This window comes from Petromyzon marinus, unplaced genomic scaffold (genome assembly GCF_048934315.1).
Source record: "Petromyzon marinus isolate PM22_M1 ecotype Great Lakes invasive population unplaced genomic scaffold, UKy_Petmar_22M1.pri1.0 PM_Scaffold_7, whole genome shotgun sequence".
NCBI lineage: Eukaryota > Metazoa > Chordata > Hyperoartia > Petromyzontiformes > Petromyzontidae > Petromyzon > Petromyzon marinus.
The window spans coordinates 2335215-2353820 of NW_027423677.1; the positions used below are offsets into that span (position 1 = coordinate 2335215).

Sequence of the window (18606 nt, forward strand, 5' to 3'; positions counted from 1 at the left end):
TTTGAGTTCAATCGTGAAGGTACAATGTCAATTGTATTGACTATAATCCTCCATCACCTGACAGAGCCAATCAAATAAAGTTGTCACATCATGGGCAAATGTGCCAAGTAACCAGGTTTTTCAGCAAACACAGAAGAATGCTGAAAAGCAATGTCAAGTGTAGCCAACCAGTACAGCCACGGCACCACCACACGTAAGCGTGCGAATAGAAAACAATTGATTCTTACTACACGCACAATACGATGCCTGCTTTCGTGACCTTAAAAATGGTTTTCAAGAGACGAATGGACGCATTATCAGGTGCCTAAGCACACGCCGTGCAAGCTCCACGTGGCCCACACGTCCGCCTCCCACCTGCGTGTGGAAAGCTACAGACGAGCGTTGGGCGTACTGCGCCATCTTGTGGCGGTAGTTGAGATTGTTGCAGAGCTGCTGCTGATTCTGCTTGTCGGTGAGCGCCGGGTACGTGGGGTCGGCGCCCACGCACACGGCCAGCAGCCGGTGCACAATCACATCCGAATATCTGTAACGGTACAGGGAGACAACAACAACAACAATATTCACATTTGTTGTAGCCTCTATTTAATATGAAGATTAAATTTACAGTAGATACAGGCTGCGGTATGGCCACGAGATGCCAACGGAGCAGCGGTATTAATCCACCAAGCACCGCGATTCATTCTGGTGGATCTCAGCGGGTTTGACGATCCACCAGAAAGCTACGCAAACAATGACTCAGATGGATTTAACGCTGTGATAGAATACTGTACTCTGGACATACCACGTTCTAGCACCATCTGCTGGTGGAAATTATCTTTGTTAATGTATGAATTTAATTCTTTGTTGAGGATTTTTTATTTGTCAACAGATGTAGCGCAAATTGCTGCCTGCTCATATCTGTGTTCTTATTTAAGATCCACAACAAAATCGTTAGCGATCCATGGCAGAATTGCATTTCACTTTTGGCCGCCGCTGCAACACGGCAATGGATTCTTGATTCTGCACGTGGAACACTGTCACCCTCCTTGTAGGCGTTGGTGTTCTCCGGATCCTCTAGTTTTTCCCCAACACAAGCCAAACAACCATTTAAGGAATTGGCCAAACTTCCCGTTTATAGGACCTTTTAGAAAAATAACTCAAAATCTGAATCTTTATCCTGGAGAAATCCGATTCGCGATAAAAGCTCGTTTTGACAGATGTCCAGTAGGTATATGATAGGAGTGCTAAGAAGAGGAAAGGTAAACAAATCAGTAAAAGTAAATAATAGAAAAAAGATATACAAGTTGTATGTTAAACTTAATTCGCACCGTACGTAGCCAACCGTGCTAATTGGAGGTGTGCCGTAATCACAAGTTAACATTGCATAAGTACATCAATTAATAAATAAATTCCTAAACTTGGGAAAGGCAACACAGTCCCAGACCACACCAAGACAACAACATAGTCCCCTCAATAATCGCGAAGGTCGATTTCACGCGTGTGCCTGACGCCAGAGCACGTCACCGTCGAATGGGCGACGTGAAGTGGGTGTAGATGGCGGTGGCGAGCCCGTAGTGGTGGGTGTCGGGCTCCATGCCGGAGCAGAAGTAGATGGCCTGCATCATGCAGCGCGTGGCCAGGATGCGCAGCAGAGTGTTGAGGTATGGTGGCGCTCCCGGCACCGCCGCCCGGTCCAGGGACTCGGCCAACGCCTTAGCCGAGTCCACCTGGATCTCGATGTTCTGCGCAAAAAAATCGGGCACACCGGCGTTTGTGAGGTGACTATCCCGCACGTGGCTTGTAGTTCAGTGCTGGGGAAGCAGCAAGGGTTGTGGTGTATTGGAAAGAAAACGTTATTCAGCGCACTTCCTGTGGGCATTCAGGTTTCCATAACCTGGCTTGCCAGGAGAAGGCAGTACAGCAAGTGGATTAATCTACATCTGGCACAGTGCCTGGCTGCCTTCCAGCGTTGTCTGTGGTTCGTCACACCTTTTGAGTTGTTCTGCCTCTAAGGGCGAGTGGAAACTATACGGCTACATCTCAAGATAAAGGTAAAAGGTGCAGCCCTGCAATTGCTCGCTCAGGCCAATACTGACATCGTTTCAAGACACCTCTGCTTCACAGTAGGGGGTAGCACATTCCCACCCATTTTGAGCATAATGTTCATCACAATAAGTCGACCTGATATTTCAATATTTCAGTGCTGGAATTTATCTAAAATTAAATACAGTACTACATTTATCGTGATGGTTTTTTGTTGCTTATTTCTGTGGAGTAGCTGGGAAACGAGCCGAGTCCTTCAACTCCCTACACTTGATAACACAGTATGTTCAATGTGGCTGCTGGATTTTGAAGCCAGGGTCCCAGCTGTAATCTCTGGGTCAGGTGACCCTTGCAAATGAGACTATTATGTTCTCTTGAGTTCTCACCCGGTTAAACCAAAAGACCTCAAACAAAAATTTGAGCCACCCGACGACCTCTGAATTCCTTGCGAGGAGGATGATATTGAAGGAAGGTTAACAGCAATCTAGAGACAGTAGAACCCCTCTTAAAGACGGTAATTGGTTCCACGAACACGAGCATTAAAGGATTTGGTCATTAAGCGTGTATAGGAAATACGTGTTAAAAGCTTAATTCGTTCCGATAGCATCGAAAGTTTCCCTTGTTCACCCAAAAAACGTACTTTATAATATTTAAACAATGGATATTAATACATAAAGATACTAACATTATAAACACATCATATTAAAATAAACACTGTTAATAAATGCATGAATTCATTTTGATTTAAAACTTTCGTGACTGCAGGGATTCATATTCTTGGTTCTTTCGGTAAATTCACGTAGAAGGGAAACAATAAAATAATAAAAATATACAACAATAAAATTCTCACGACGTTTCGACTGCAACACAAGCAATCATCATCAGGTGTGAAAACCACAACAAGAAAATTTGAAAAAAGTGGCGGTTATTTTAACGTTAGCACCACGGAGAGAGATTTGATAAGCCATTTCGGGTCTTAATTGATTGATCACGCTTAAGGTGGCTGTCAGAACGCATCCATTATTTTTTGTCTCCCCCCTCCTCTTTTCCGAACATAGATGGACTCGTCCATCTGAACAAACTGTCAAATCTCTCTCCGTGGTGCTAACGTTAAAAATAACTGCCACTTTTTTCAAATTTTCTTGTTGTGGTTTTCACACCTGATGATGATTGCTTGTGTTGCAGTCGAAACGTCGTGATAATTTTATTGTTTTATATTTATTTTATTGTTTTCCTTCTACGTGGCATTATTTCATATTTACTGTACCTACAAGAGCCCGTCGTTAACAGGGAAATGGTCGGTTAAGCCTACACATTGAGCTCTATGGAGGCCCGTTGTTAAGCGATTAGTTAACAAGGGTGGTCGTTAAAAGGGGTTCTAACTCTACCTTTGATTTCGCCGCCTTCACCAAGATGTCGTAGTTGGAAGGCGGAGGCGCCGGGTGGCGTCGGAGCAGCGCACACTCGGGGAATTCGCCTACGATGCGCTCCGCCACGGAGATGTTGGCGAGCAACATGAACTCCTCCACCATCGAGTTGGTCTCCCTGTGTACACGCACCAGTTTCCGCCACCACAACACATCAACCACAAGGGTCAAGATTCTTTATCTTAGATTATTTTGCTGATAATAAATTTCCCACGTGATAAGCCACTTTGTTCAGCTATCATTTGTGGTCAGGGTTTTACTTGGTAAGATAAAAAATAGTTTAGTTTTATTTGTATATTTGTTTAAGTTATTTGTTTACCTTTCCAATACTTTGCAATCCTAACGTGTGCTTGTATTGTTTGTTGTTGTAACGTTGTGACCTGCCCCAACTGGACATCTGTGAAAAAAGAGCTTTATAGCTCATCGGATTCTTCCAGTAGAAATATATATTTTGATTCTGATAGAGAGATCTGCACAACAGTCGGATCGCAGTCATGGGAGGTGTCTTGTTGACGAGACTCACTTGAGTTCCTTGGTCTGCAGGTCGATCGGGTCGTGGGTTTCGCTGTCCATGTGGAATCGGACCTCAGGGGATGCCAGAGTCAATGCCCTACGGGTGGAGAAGGGACATGAGCGATTATCATGTCCAGCCAAAACAACACAGAATCTTAATATAAGACACTTCACAAACTCAGATATTTGAGTTGAACATGCACAGCTCGTTAAGTCAATCCACTGCTGGATGAGGGCCGCCCCATGTCATACGGGTCGTGGGGTGGTTTTACCGTACTTAACCGTGGTGGTCAGTACGCGTTGGCAAAGGTGGGGGAGCACAGACATGGGAGCATTAAGAAGAGTAAAACAATTTATGTCACTGCATTGTCCTCTATTGCCCACAATGTAGCCCCGCAGCAGCCTGTAACACTCCAATCTAGAAGGATGTTATTAACCAGGTAAAACCTTAACTTCTTTATTGTTGCCTTCATTTCCTCATCTCCAGCTTCTTCAGCCTCCCACTCCCAGCCCCACTCACTTCCCCCCCCCCCCGGCATTTTGCCGTGCTCGCCCCTTTAATCCCTCTAGCAGCACCCCACTTCCCCTACCCCACACCCCCCATCTCTATCTCTCCCCCCTTGCTCCCCCCCACTCTCTTACCTATATAGCCTCTTGTTACAACAGCCCTTTTTTGCCCACTTCAGCAATTGTTTCTGGCTGTGGTTGTCCCACCTGAAGAAGGACGCTTGTGTTGCGCCCGAAACGTCGTGATTTAATTTAGTTGTTATTTTATTTTATAGTTTTACCTACGTGACTTTACCGAAAAAAAACAGAATATGAATCCTGTAACACTTGTTTGTGCATGATATTCACCCAAGCCTCATGCATCATGGGGTCAAAAAAGCAACAGGTGCAGCCTTGCAATTGCTTGCTCAAGCCACTGCTGGAAGAAGGGGGCTCCCATAAGAGGCGGCCCCTCTAGGGATACACCCTTTTACAGTCCCTCTCAATGTATTTTAGCCTACTCTTCCACGCTGGCCGGATGTCTTAGAAGACACGGGAGTAACCACACTTTACCGCGCCACAGGCGACCTGCCGATCGACTAAATGCGGTGCACACATTAATACGGCTCATCGCTCTAGTGGCGGTGGAGGGGATGAGGATCTTGACAATGAGTTACCCGTTTTGAATGCGCCTCTGCTTGAGGATCTTGGCCAGGGAGTTGAGGCCACGCAAGCTGCTGGTGACCGGATCCTTCCGCCCAGCGTCGTCCATCATTAGCTGAGCCTCTGCGTACGTCAGAGACGCCTGCGGGGATACGATGAACACACCACGGGTGAACCATGGGGTCCTCGCAATTACACAATGCCCACGCCTGATCCAAGCCCAAGCCAGAACTCAACAGATGTCTACGTGGCTCCCGATGACCACTGAGGGTTACGCTCACCCAAAGAAAGTAAAATTGATATATTTTTTTAATTCTCAAAGCTGGAATTTAACCAAATTTAGTGCAATGTAATTTGGTGGTCTTTCGTGCAGTGAGTTTAACACGTAGGCTTTCGTGACCAATATCATCCATAATACAGGTTGTTTGGGTTAGATTGTGTAAATACATAAATGTGTCGTTAAACCCGCCAACACCCGACACAGCCGACTAGTAAGGGTTGTCACATAAACAGAACGTGGCCAATTCGTCACTGGTACAACACACCGGTGTGCTGTACTCGTGACGAATTGGCATGTTCTGTTTACGTGACAACCCTTATTAGTTGGCTGTGTCGGGTGGGGGTGGGTTTAATGACACATTTACATATTTACACGATCTAACCTAAAAAAAACAAACCTGTGTTTTGTGCAGTGATTGTTGACTGGACAGAGACCATCAACTCACTACTTTCATGTCCTACCTCGCACCTCCGATTAGCACAGTTGGCTACGTACGGTGCGAAAGAAGTTCAACATACATACTACCACTTGTGAACCCGTTTCATCTCGCTACACTTGTGAACTCAGAGGTGCAAGCTCAACGCTCTGACCTCTCAACCATCCGGAAACCTCAACTGCACTAACATAGCAAGGCACTGATACAATACACGTGAAAGCAAACGAGAGTTTTACAAAAACTGAACGTCTGTGGGGGGGGGGGGAATCATCTTGGAATTGATGATGCTCTTGGTAAAACGTGTGCTCACGATCTCAGCCTTTGGAGTCATCTCCCATATGCACGAGAACGCCAGCCTGCACGCGCACAGCACATGCACCGTCGCCATTCACCGTCGAGTGGCAGAGTCATCGACATTGGAGTGGTGCAGGGTGTTCACTCAGGAAAGCCTCGCAAAGTCTCGAGACTCTTTTTCAGGAGGGTCTTGCCAAGTTTTTGGTAGTCGAGTCATTCTTTCAGCAGCGGGATGTTTGGCCAAATACCGGTTTGGGTTGTTACAAATTACTCAACTGGAATATATATGTAGCAACCATTGTTCGACTGCAAAAGCTTTGCAGTACCCTCCCGAAGTTATGAGATTCAGTGAGGCTTTCTATGGTTAAGGATCATAGTAGTAATAACACGTTTATGTTAGCGATGAGAGGAAACCTGATAACCTGGAGTCAACCCATACTAAATAGGGGGAGAACATACAAAATCTACATGGAAAGGCAACCAAGTCGGGCATCAATCTTAGGCCATTCTTGCTGTGAGACATGTGTTACCATTGTGCCATCCTGGTTTGGCTGCTTATGTATGTACACATGCTTGTGTGGATCTGTACAATGACACTTAAACAGTGCCACGCATCATGGGATTACATGTGCACCTGGCAACAACGCACGTTAGCTGCTGAGTATGGGTTGCAATGTGCACACTCGCGAGTTCACAGTTGTTGGTGCATCTCACCGGTCGACGTTGGATCTCAAGGAACACAGGTTTGAGCTCAATAACTCTGGCACCATATCAATCCTCTGCAGGCGCACAAACACATAAACGCAACAACTTCTCTGTCAATAAACACAATCTGGCAAATACATATGCACCAACTCAACGAGTGTTTTGCAAGCAAACCCACACATGATTAAGTCACCTGCAGGTAACTGTTCAGCAAGGGGATGTTTTCGCGAATGCCAGTTAAGATTGTATGGGTTTTATTTAGAGGAAATCTGATGAATCCAGAGGAAACCCATTCACTAACAGGGGGGAGAACAAACAAAGCTGCAAGCAAAAAGGCACAAGAGTTGAGTAATCAAACCCAGCGTCTCCTTGCTGCAAGGCACGAGTGTTACCACTGCGCCGATAGCCTGCCGCTCATGATGTCACGGTACATCATATAATAAGAAAAGTTATCGTTATTCATACGGGAAGTACTGAAAAGCACGCAAAAAAATGTGGTGAAAATGTCAAATACAATTACAAAGTTGTGGGGAAACTGGTACCGCGATGATCGTTACATCGTAATATTTTACATCATGTCGTAAAGTTAAGAATGAAAGGATGAAATCGGCGGGTCGTAAAACACTTGATATTGTGGCAAGAAGAAATCCACATCTCACCTTCTCACACAGGTAAACTGTGGTACCACGCAGAGATGCCTCCTCATCCAAGGCATTCCCCGGCCGGATAAAATAGCTCACATCGGCGATGTGTACCCCAACCTAGAACACACATTAACACACCGTCACCACCCTCACATGCATGGATGTGTAATGACAGGGTGATACCTGCCGGCCTGTAAGGGTAATTAAGGTTATAGCTGCATTACATAATGCCTTATTATGAAGGGGCGTATCTGGGGTAAAGGTCAACGGCGGAGTCAGTCGAGAAGCTCCGGGAACCATCCCGAAGGGCCTAGAAGGTTCTAGAAAGGGGGGCGTGGCCAGAGGTGGAGCTTGGCCACTCCAGGCAGATATAAAGAGCACCGAATCAGAACTTCGGGGCTGTTAGCGTGGGGTCTGGGTCCTGGTTGCGTCGCTACGGTCGTCATCTCTTCGTCTCCGACCACGTGGCTGGTTCTTCTGCAAGAGCAGCTCTGTCTCCGCCGCTACGCTCGTCAACCAGCCAGCGTAGCTACGCAGGACGCAAATGGGCTGCGTGTTTGTACAGCCTAGGTGTAGCCGCGTTACGAAGTGTATCGCCCTGTGTGCTTTTAATAAATAAGACGCCTTCTACTAGACGTCTGGCGGAAGTCGCTCACTCCACATGCATGCATAACCTCCACCGTAGCCACTCCAACCAAAGCACAATAATGTGAAATGAAATGCACACCCATTACTACCTGGTGCATTCATTGTGAACCAGGCATTCGGCCAGTGACGTGGACACTTAGGCCAGTGGGGTCTTAGCCATGGCTTGGCTCAGGCTTGGCTCTCGCGCAACATGCATTGAGATTATTTCTATTATTTTGGCTGCTATAAATGTCCAAATGATGGGCCACTTTGTTGAGCTATTCAGTTGTGGCCAGGTCACTAATCAAAAATAAATCAATACCTCAGTGGGTTTTTCCTGGTAAGATGGGGATGGTTTAGTTGTATTTGTTTGTGTTTGGGTTATTTGTTGATCTTTCTTGTACTTTGCACTACTATTATGTTTTTGTACTGTTTGCTGTTGTAACGTTCTTACCCGCCTCTACTGGACATGTGAAAAATAGCTTTATAGCTCATTGGATTCCTCCAGTATAAATATTCTGATTCTAATTCTCAATAAGCCACATCAAAGCAACGCTTAAAACCCAAGCTGCCTCTAAGCATGGTTCCAGCCCTGAGCCTCCGTGTCCCTTGTGCCTCCACGTATATCTCTGCATGCTCCCAGCCACGCTCAGAATTTCCGTGATCTGAGCCTGAGCCAAGGCACAGCTGAGCCACTCATACTTCTTTGGAGGCAACGGAGCAGATCAAGCCAGAACCAAGCCATGTTGAAGTCAGTCCTGAGCCGAGCAGAGACCAAGAATACGGGCACTAAGGCAACAATGTTTGGAAACTTAATAACAGGAATATTGTCCACCCCTTTGTCAATCCACTGCAGGATGAGGGCTTCTCCATGCCGTAATGGGTTGCGATTGTCATTTGACCTTGCTTTGTTACGATGGTCAATGCAGGTGGTGAAGGGGAGAACTTGGGCAGTTTTTTTTAGATATCACTCTGTACCGGTGTTAGCCATGACTGGAACTAAACCAGCTTGACAGGATGAATGTGCAGTGCACTTATCATTGTGCCACTTAAACTCCCCTTGTAACCTCCGCTAGCATTGACAAAACCATGAAAGGAATAGGCACGAATTACCGCGACTGTGACCACGATTACCACCACCAAATGAATACCTCGGTGTTCCCATTGTCGAGCGGTTTGCAGTGTAGGGCATCGTCGATGTCTGTGCAGCCTGGAGGATCCACACTGCAGATGGACAACGCACGAAGGTCCTCCCTGCCAGCCTGGTCCTTGTACGGGACACACACAGCACCAGGTTCAACAAAACGCTGACTTACAACAAACAAAACACAGGGTGAGCCATACATGGGTAAACCAACTTCATTCTAATGGCGTTCTATCTTCTCAATAGGCGACTGAATATTCTGAAAGTACAGTCCGTTCTCCTATAACTCTGCGTGTTTTCATATCGTGAATTAGATATAATGCGATGAATGCATTAGGGAACACATTTTTTCATAACATGGATGCGAATTGGATAAAAGGCGATCGAGTGAACAGAACTGCGTTGTGCGAGGCAGAATAAGCTGTTGTACGGTTGCCTCGGTGTAGCATCACACAAGGCGGGATGTGTCTGGATGCTTCTAGATGCTACTCACGTACCCGAAGTCTTTGTTAAGCCTGCGTACGCATCTCACGTGTTATCGCGGACTGTGCTTTACCCTATATTATTTATTATGCGATTTTTCCACAATTCGGTGTTCTTCAGGTACGCAAGTACAGCGTTATAGGAAAAAAGTCTGTAGTCCCCTTGCTCCATTCATTTATGTACTGGACCATCTCCACGGCTACTGCAAAGTCCTCCATATCTTGGCTCACCACTTTGATCTGCATCTCTCGAGGCCTGCCTCTCGGGTCTCCGCCCTGGTGCTTCCATAAGTCCATCGCCTTCATTCCTCCGATGTGAATTTCCTCTCTTCTTACGATGATGTGTCCGAGCCATCAACTTTCTTTCAGGTCGATGGCTTTTCTATATACGGTCTGCGGTAAAGGCGTAGAGCCCCGTGGCTTCTCGTTCATGCCAGTGCAGCGGAAGGACCTCGACTGGAGGGAGAGCTCCAGAGAGGCCCTCTAGAAGGTATTCTACGCAGGCCAAACATCTTGAAACTATTGCGGTTTGACAGCACGATGATGATGATGGGGGGTGTTTTCGCATTTGTCTATTGTCGGGGGCCTATACGTCGGGGGCCACACGTCATGGGCCACACCAAAGGCCACCCAGGGGCCACCAGTGGCCCGTGGGCCTTGTAATAAAGAACATTGAATTAAAGGATTCTCACATGCACGACCGAACACACCAACACACCGCAGGCGTAAGAATTGAACTCAATCGATGAATTGACATATCGTCACACGTCTCATGCGTACCTCTGCTGTGATGCTGAACATGGGAGGGGGCAGGCATGCAAGTACGGCCTGGCTGAAGGGCTGGTGTGGCACGTCGTGCTCCAGCAGCAGCACCTCCGTCTCCGTCTCCTTATCCCCACATTCGCCCAGAGAGCGCACAAAATGGCCCTGCACAAGCACACCGACGATTAGCACGGTTGTCTACGTATGGTACGGAAGAAGTTCAACATGCATATGCACATACGTGGCCAATCGTCACCGGTATCCCTTTTCCACTGGTACATTGGAACCCAGACAGTGCAGATCTCTCGAAGTGTCTGTGGTCACCCACTGGCTTTTTGCCGTGTCGAACCAGAACCAAACCGTAGTATGCTGGCCCCACAAGGCATCCAAATATATCCGGGGGCCGAGCAGGGCCAGGGGCGGGGCTAGCGACACGTTAATTGTGTGACGGCAGTCAGTACACCGCGGGGACGTGGCACCACAGCGTCATCTGCACGTGCCTAGCCTTGTTCAAAGCATTGACCGTCCATGGCATGGATCCGCTTTTGCAGTGGATAAACAACCTGCAGCCTACTAAACCGTGCCAGCCATGGTGTCGCTCGGTTGTGCAGTGGCAAATAGGTATGAAAAGCACAACCACAATGCCAACCTTGTACCTAACGTACATTATGTAGAATATTAACCGACATCTGTTTAAACAAAGATGCAACCCAAATAATACATCTTAACAATATATTTAGCTTTTCACCAATTTTTTTTCTCATTGTGTTAATGGTATCACACAAGACAAGCAATCTATACCACCCTTCGTGGTCAAGGACGACTCACAGGAGCAGACATAACAGAGCTACTTCTAAGATCCAATGAAGTTAAATGCAGTCCAAATTGTAGGGGGGCAGTGCTTTTCCAACCACTCTGCCAATCAAATTAATGTTCATCACATGGCAGTCAAACGCAGTAGTTTTCTCAGAGATGGAAATTAAACAATCGAAGTGCACGACCAAATTTAATATCGTTTTTGGTGCAGTTATTGGTGACTGGGCTGAGACTATCAACTTACAACACCTTAATAACCTAGGTTGAATCACAGGTGAGTTTTCCATGCTTTCAAACAAAAAATCACAGTGGTACCAGCTCATTCACCCTGACTTCCAATTCACCGTGTCACCGTTCGTGTTTTGGGTTCGACGGCTGTATTGCATACAGAGCCGCGTGGCCGTGCGTCAAGTGACAGAAGGATGAGCCCGACGATGCCGACCACGGGACAGACGGGTGAGGTGTCACGGCGTCCGGGGCGTCACGGTGCAGTCGTACGTTCGGGTAGCGGGAGTGTCGCAGCCAGCCACCGATGGCCACCACGATGCGGTGGGCCTGCAAGGACGCTGCTTGTCTTGTCTCCACCCGCACTCGTGGCATGCGGCGGTCCGCGGGCGTGAACAGGTGGCGGGTGGCCTGCAACACGCACAAAGAGCCCCCAGTAAGGCATTCAACAAACTGTTTGGGCAAGTGCCGTCAGCACACACCTATTCAAGCTGGTACGGCAAACGACGGGGTGGGTACGGCCAGCACCATGCCCGACCGCCTTTGTCTCCACAGCGCTGATGTTTACATGCCACATCAGAGACTCATTTATGGCCGAGTCGACCTAGGGAAGGGCCCAAGACAGGTTCAGACATTTGGCGCTGTTTATTGGTTATGAGCGATAAATATAATCCAACTCGGGTCCCAGGATTCGTAGCGCAGCGCGCTAACCGCTACATTACTGCTCCCCACACGTACACACACACATGCAGATCAGCCCACCTCCTTGATTGGGCTGGGCATGAGCATGCCGCACAGCGGCCTCGAGTTCCGCTTGATGATGCCGACCACTTTGCCAGTGGGCCGACGCATCTTCCCACTTTCGGCTTTCAGCTGGAGACCAAAACAAAGGACAAACATCGTGTTGCGTAATCTAAGCAAGAGCGACGACAGCAGCAGCAGCTGGGATAGCACCGGGAGATGACAACGCAAACTCAAATGAGCACTCACCACAGTAGCGTCTCTCTCACACACTGAAATAATGAAATAACTATTTTTTTTAACCAACTCACTGCATAACACAATACAATTTGGCTTGAAGGGGAAGGAGCAATCCAAAACAATAGCGCTTAACCTGCGGATGTGGTTTCATGCTGTGTCTCATCAATGTCAATAATGAGACTGACGCTTTGTTAAAATGACAAAAGATCACAGTGAGGAGTCCTCCGTAAATATTTATAAGTTAAAACAGTTCTGGCGATTGATAGAATCAACCGGAACACGCCCATCAGATACCACACGTTTAAAAAAAAACGCGTAAGCTTTTGCGACCAATATTATCTACAACAAAGGTTACCCTCCCATCTAATTCACAATTTGATGCTTAATCTCTCGATTCTTTATGATTTCACTGATTGACATTTTCTCTTACCTGCTTAGCACATCAGTCACCCTATATGTGTTTAATGTTACGTAACGTTTTAATAAGTATAACTGTGCAATGATCAGCCTATAAATAATCTGCCCAAGCCAACTTGCACTACATGCGATTTAATATCTAACACTTGTTTATGTTTGTGCAATATTGTCGACTTTTCATAAACCACAGTTGTTTTCGTGCCAATTTCAATTAACTTCATTGCTGTACTTTATTATGTTTTGCATTTTGTCACTGTGGTATGTATGCATGTAGAACTTATTTCGCACCGTACACAGCCAACCATGCTAATCGGAGGTGCGCGGAAAGGACAACAATCTAAATACAAAAAGCAGTTCTAAAGAAATTAGTTTTCAATATAGAGGCCACCCTGTGACCCAGGTCACTCTCGCAAATGATACGTGTCCTGATCTCTTGAGTTCTAATTAAGTTAATTAAAATAAACATTAAAAAGGAGCTCAGACCGTGGAAACGATGCCGTGTTGAGCCTGGATATGCATAACAGGTGGTATAGGCTCTGCGCCAAAATGGCAGGCAGCAGAGCGCAGTACAGCAAAATGAACTGTTGTCCTGTCCTTCTATGCTCCTGATCTATGCCCCCCCCCGTTCACCAACCCGCATCGAAGTATGGTCAAATAACCCCTACGTACATACAAAAATAGTATGAAATGATTAGCACTCCTGACTTGATTTTGAAGTAATGTAATGTAAAGTCATTTAATAAACGCAAAATCAAGCTAACAACATCTCTAATGTGGATTGTTGTCTGGTCACACGGTGTTCATTATGTTTAAGGTCTCTCTTGAAGTTGTTGAGTTTTTGTTGTTATTCTTTGTTTAAACTATATTAAAACTATAATCTTAGTTTTTTTTCGGTAAAGTCACGTTGAAGGGAAACAACAAAATAATAAAATATATATAAAACAATAAAAAATTCTCACGACGTTTCGAACATAACTCAAAAGGTCGTCTTCAGGTGTGTTGGTTTGCATAAATTTATTTTTAAACGGTGCATTTATAGTTAGACGTTAACAAAGTCGTAATTAATCGCAGTAACAGTTCTATTTCCGATAGTCTGAAATCCGTTTTAGCTAAAGGTCTAAACTTTGCAGTCACACCTAAACACATACCAATTAATGATATAATTGCCCAAGTAGACGTTGCTCTCAGGGGCCTGGGTCACATCGCTGCAGATGTAGCAAGATCTGAAATCGCTGCAACCCTCAAAAACGCTAAGATGCCAGCTAGCAACCTCAGCAAAGATGAGCGTTTTGAATTATATAAATTAAAAAAGAGGAATGATATTGTAGTCCTCTCAGCTGACAAAGGCAATGCTACTGTCATCATGGATAAAATAGAATACAACAACAAAATTAAAGAATTACTCGACGATGGTAGTTATACAAAAATAAAAAGAGATCCCACCAACAGCCTCGTCACACAAACCAACAAAATAATTTCTGATTCAACCGCATTAATTGATCAATCTAAACAGTTTTCGTTGAAACCTTCTGCTGCCAGGCCACCAAGATTATACGGCTTACCAAAAATACATAAAGTAGATACACCCCTTCGTCCCATAGTCTCTACTATCGGCTCCCCCACCTACAAACTAGCTCGTTTTTTGTCTGAAATCCTGCGTCCTTTCACTGGAAAGACCACCTCTGTGGTACAAAATTCGACTCACCTGGTATCGACAATCAAGGGTATTTCCCTGTCCCCAGACGACCTGCTTATCAGTTTTGATGTAATTTCCTTATTCACCAAGGTTCCTGTACCTGACACCATTGCAATCATTGAAGACTTGGTTCATCAAGGACTAAACACTGAGGTACCCCCCCTGGTGAGACACTGTTTAACCAATACATACTTCACTTGGAATGGAACTTTCTACAAACAAACTGAGGGCACCCCATTGGGCCCCCCCCTTTCTCCAGTTATAGCTAACATTTTCATGGAGAAATTTGAGACTGACGCCATCCAGACTGCCACTCTGCGCCCAACCTTATGGAAGAGGTACGTGGATGACACTTTTGTCATCTGGCCACATGGCCGGCTTGCTCTAGACCAATTCTTCGACCACATCAATTCCATACACCCAGCCATCAGATTTACCATGGAAGTCGAAATAGATGGCGAGATACCTTTTTTGGATGTCCTAATTAAAAAGAGACCTGATGGTTCAATGAGCCACTCTGTCTACAGGAAAGCTACCCATACGGATGCTTATCTGAAACCGGATTCCCACCACCATCCATCACAGAAGAATTCTCTCATCAAGACTCTGTATCATAGAGCCCAATGCATATCCGACCAGGAACACATAAGCAGTGAACTCAAGCACGTACACCAAGCTCTTAGGGCTAATGGTTACTCCGACTATACAATCCGCAAAGCTATCACTCAAACCATGAAGAAGAACCCTCTTGAGGAGCCTTTCAAAACCATCACTTTACCCTACATTGCGGGGGTCACAAAAAAGATCTCCAAAATCCTGAATAAACACAAGATCCAGGTCCGTTTCAACACATTACATAAAATCCGTGATCTGGTTCCGTCTGTAAAAGATGTGATTCCGGACATACAATACCCTGGTGTCTACAAACTAAGTTGCCTCTGTGGTAGTAGTTACATTGGAGAAACCAAACGCCATGTCTCGGACCGCATTCGTGAACACAAAGCAGACCTTAAACACGGTAGGACCAACACCTCGGCCGTGGCAGATCATTGTTCTAATTCAGTAGGCTCACATGCCATTGACTTTTCCAAGACAGAGGTTCTTTGTAAGCCATCTGGCTTCCATGAGAGATTCGTTCATGAGGCTATCCACATATACAAGCACAGAGACAATTTCAACCGAGAAGATGGATTCTATCTTAGCAATCATTGGAAAGATTTGATAAACCATTTCAGGTCTTAATTGATTGTTCACGCTTACAGTGGCTTTCAGACAGCATACATTATAAAAAATTTCGTCTCCCCCCTCCTCTTTTCAGAATATAGATGGGCTAGTCCTAAATAAACTGCCAAATCATTGCGCGTGGCGCTAACGTTTTTATAAATAAATAAATGCGCCGTTTAAAAATAAATTTATGCAAACCAACACACCTGAAGACGACCGTTTGAGTTATGGTCGAAACGTCGTGAATTTTTTTTTATTGTTTTATATATTTTATTATTTTGTTGTTTCCCTTCAACGTGACTTTACCGAAAACAAACTAAGAATATGAATTACTGCAGTCACGAAAGCTTTAAATCAAAATTTATATTAAAACTATTTAAAAACTATAAACTAAATAACTTTACCAGGTAAGGACCCTGAGAGCTCTATAGCTCTTTTTAAGTGACCTGGCCACAAATGATCGTTCAGTGAAGTATCTTATCACATTTGAAATTGATAGCAGCCACATACTCTAAGTGCATGTCAGATTGTAACTGTGGAGGGAAAAGCCGGAGGACCTGGAGAAAAATCCATGCGACCACGGGGAGAGAGACACGCACACTGCAGGTGTCTGGGTTTGATTTTGGTTCGGCAGTGTTGACGCTCCACTCACCACATCCTCCTCATTCTCTTCTGCAACGTCCCCTGCGACGCCCTCATCGTGCAGGACCAGCGAGGAGGGGGCAACCCAGCGCTCCTCGGGGAACATCTCCACGCACACGATGTCGTCGTGCATCGCGCGGTTTAAATGCTGCAGCCCCTGGATTAACACCTGCACGCAGACAAAAAAGATCCCCCGTATAGTCTTAACAGACCGCTGGGCCAAGTGCTGTTAGAGAGCAGCATATACAGTAAAACCTTGGATTGCGAGTAACTTGGTCTGCGAGTGTTTTACAAGACAAGCAAAATTTTTAATAAATATTAATTTGATAAACGAGCGAGGGTCTTGCAATACGAGCAGCTTTGTACTGCCGAGCGTCACGTGATCACAACTGATATACGAGTGCTTTGATATACGAGTGCTTTGGATTACAAACACGTTTCCGGAACGAATTATGCTCGCAATCCAAGGTTTTACTGTACAAGAGTTTTAATACCACGAATAAACAATTTAAAATGTAGGACTATGAGCCCATGAATCTTCTGAAACCAATGTTTTTCAGTAACATATGTTCAAGTAGGGCAATTTCTAGACTGGGTTTTTTTTTTCCAACAAAGGGCCAATGTACCTAATTGTTATTTAACGTTACATTTTGGAGGTGGAAATAGACCATTCATTTTGTTAACAAAGTAGTCACAACCATCATTAGACCTCCTTTGCCAGTACCAAAATATAATAGGGTTTTTCCCCTTTTTTCTGGCAACAAAACTGAAACCTCTTACAAGGAATCAGGTGTGCATTAACCACAATACTTGTGGTCAAAATGCAAACAAAAACACACTGATAATATTTGCAATATATGCGTACGCCTTTTGGCGTCCTCTGGTCTCGCACCAATTGGGTCGAGGCTCAAAAGAAAGCCGTCCCTGGTGTGAACCAATCAGTCTCAAGGACAATGCATATATTATCATAGTGTGTTTTTTGTTTGCATTTTGACCACAAGTATTGTGGTTAATGCACACATGATTCCTTGTAAAAGGTTTCAGTTTTGTTGCCAGAAAAAAAAGGGAAAAACCCTATTATTAAAGTAGTCACAATTAACGTATATACTGTAGTTGTGGTGGCGTAGCTATCGAGTGTGCAGGCAGTGCAACTGCACCAAGACTCACAGGCCGGGGGGGCAGGAGCCAGGCTATGACACCTACGTAGGGTGCAAAAGACGTTCAAAATACAAATATTTTAGCCCAGTAGCTCTTAACCTTTACTGCAGCCTTGCAGTAAAGGTTAAGAGCTACTGCTCATGCCAAGAACGCTATGCCACTGCTTCATTATAAATTTGTTTTTAAAACTCACACAGATACGATCGAACAGCATTGTTCCTTCCAGACGCAGGCTTGTGAAACGTGTACCTCTTTATCACTGTCACCGTCCCCTCGCACCCTCAGAGTCCCCTCCAGGTAATTCTCACGACTCGCAAGGAAGGTTCCCTGGACAAACCGGCCGGAGCGCACACCTTGCTGCAGCTGGGACAGCGGGAGATGTTCGGGGAAGATTACCCGGGATTCCACCACATCCTGCACACGTACACAGCACACGCACGGCACATGCACGCGTCAACAACAATTTTGCAACCGCCATCACGTAACGAGACGAAGGATCCAGTCTCATTTATCTCAGAGCAGTACGGCCATCCGTGTTAGAGAACGTTCCACAAAAGCGGATATCATAGAGCTACCTCTAGAGTTTCACCCTTCCGTCTCTGCTTTTTGGTAAATATGCCACGTTATAAATCTAGGATTTATTTGATTGATTGACCATTGATGGTGAGGATGAGACGTTCTAAACGGGAGCTGTTTAACACGTGTTCTTTTGCGACCAATATTATCCATAATAAAGGTTTTTTGGGTAAGAGCGCGTAAATGTGCGTAGTTAACCCGGCACAGACAATTAGTAAGGTTTGTTACGTAAAACAAAACGTGTCAATTAGTTACTACTGCAGCACGCCAGTGTATTGGAGAGTAAACCCACAACACTTACAAATCGAGTATATCGTTTCCCTGGCGATTACAACCAGCGAAACGTCGTACTCAGCCCAAGGCAAGTGTCCCTTTCTTCAGTGAGG

At 45.5% G+C, this 18606-nt stretch overlaps 1 protein-coding gene across 1 annotated transcript; it reads right to left on the bottom strand.

Annotated features, from left to right (window-relative positions):
- Positions 1–265: 265 nt before the first annotated feature.
- On the bottom strand, positions 266–3581 carry LOC142923774 (exosome complex exonuclease RRP44-like). The gene is made up of 3 exons (XM_076064754.1): positions 3411–3581; positions 1504–1721; positions 266–523 (listed from the first exon to the last, which is right to left on the bottom strand). Exons 1-3 carry the CDS (start codon positions 3552–3554, stop codon positions 274–276), a joined length of 612 nt encoding a protein of 203 aa, XP_075920869.1. The 5' UTR covers positions 3555–3581; the 3' UTR covers positions 266–273.
- Between the last annotated feature and the right edge of the window lie 15025 nt (positions 3582–18606).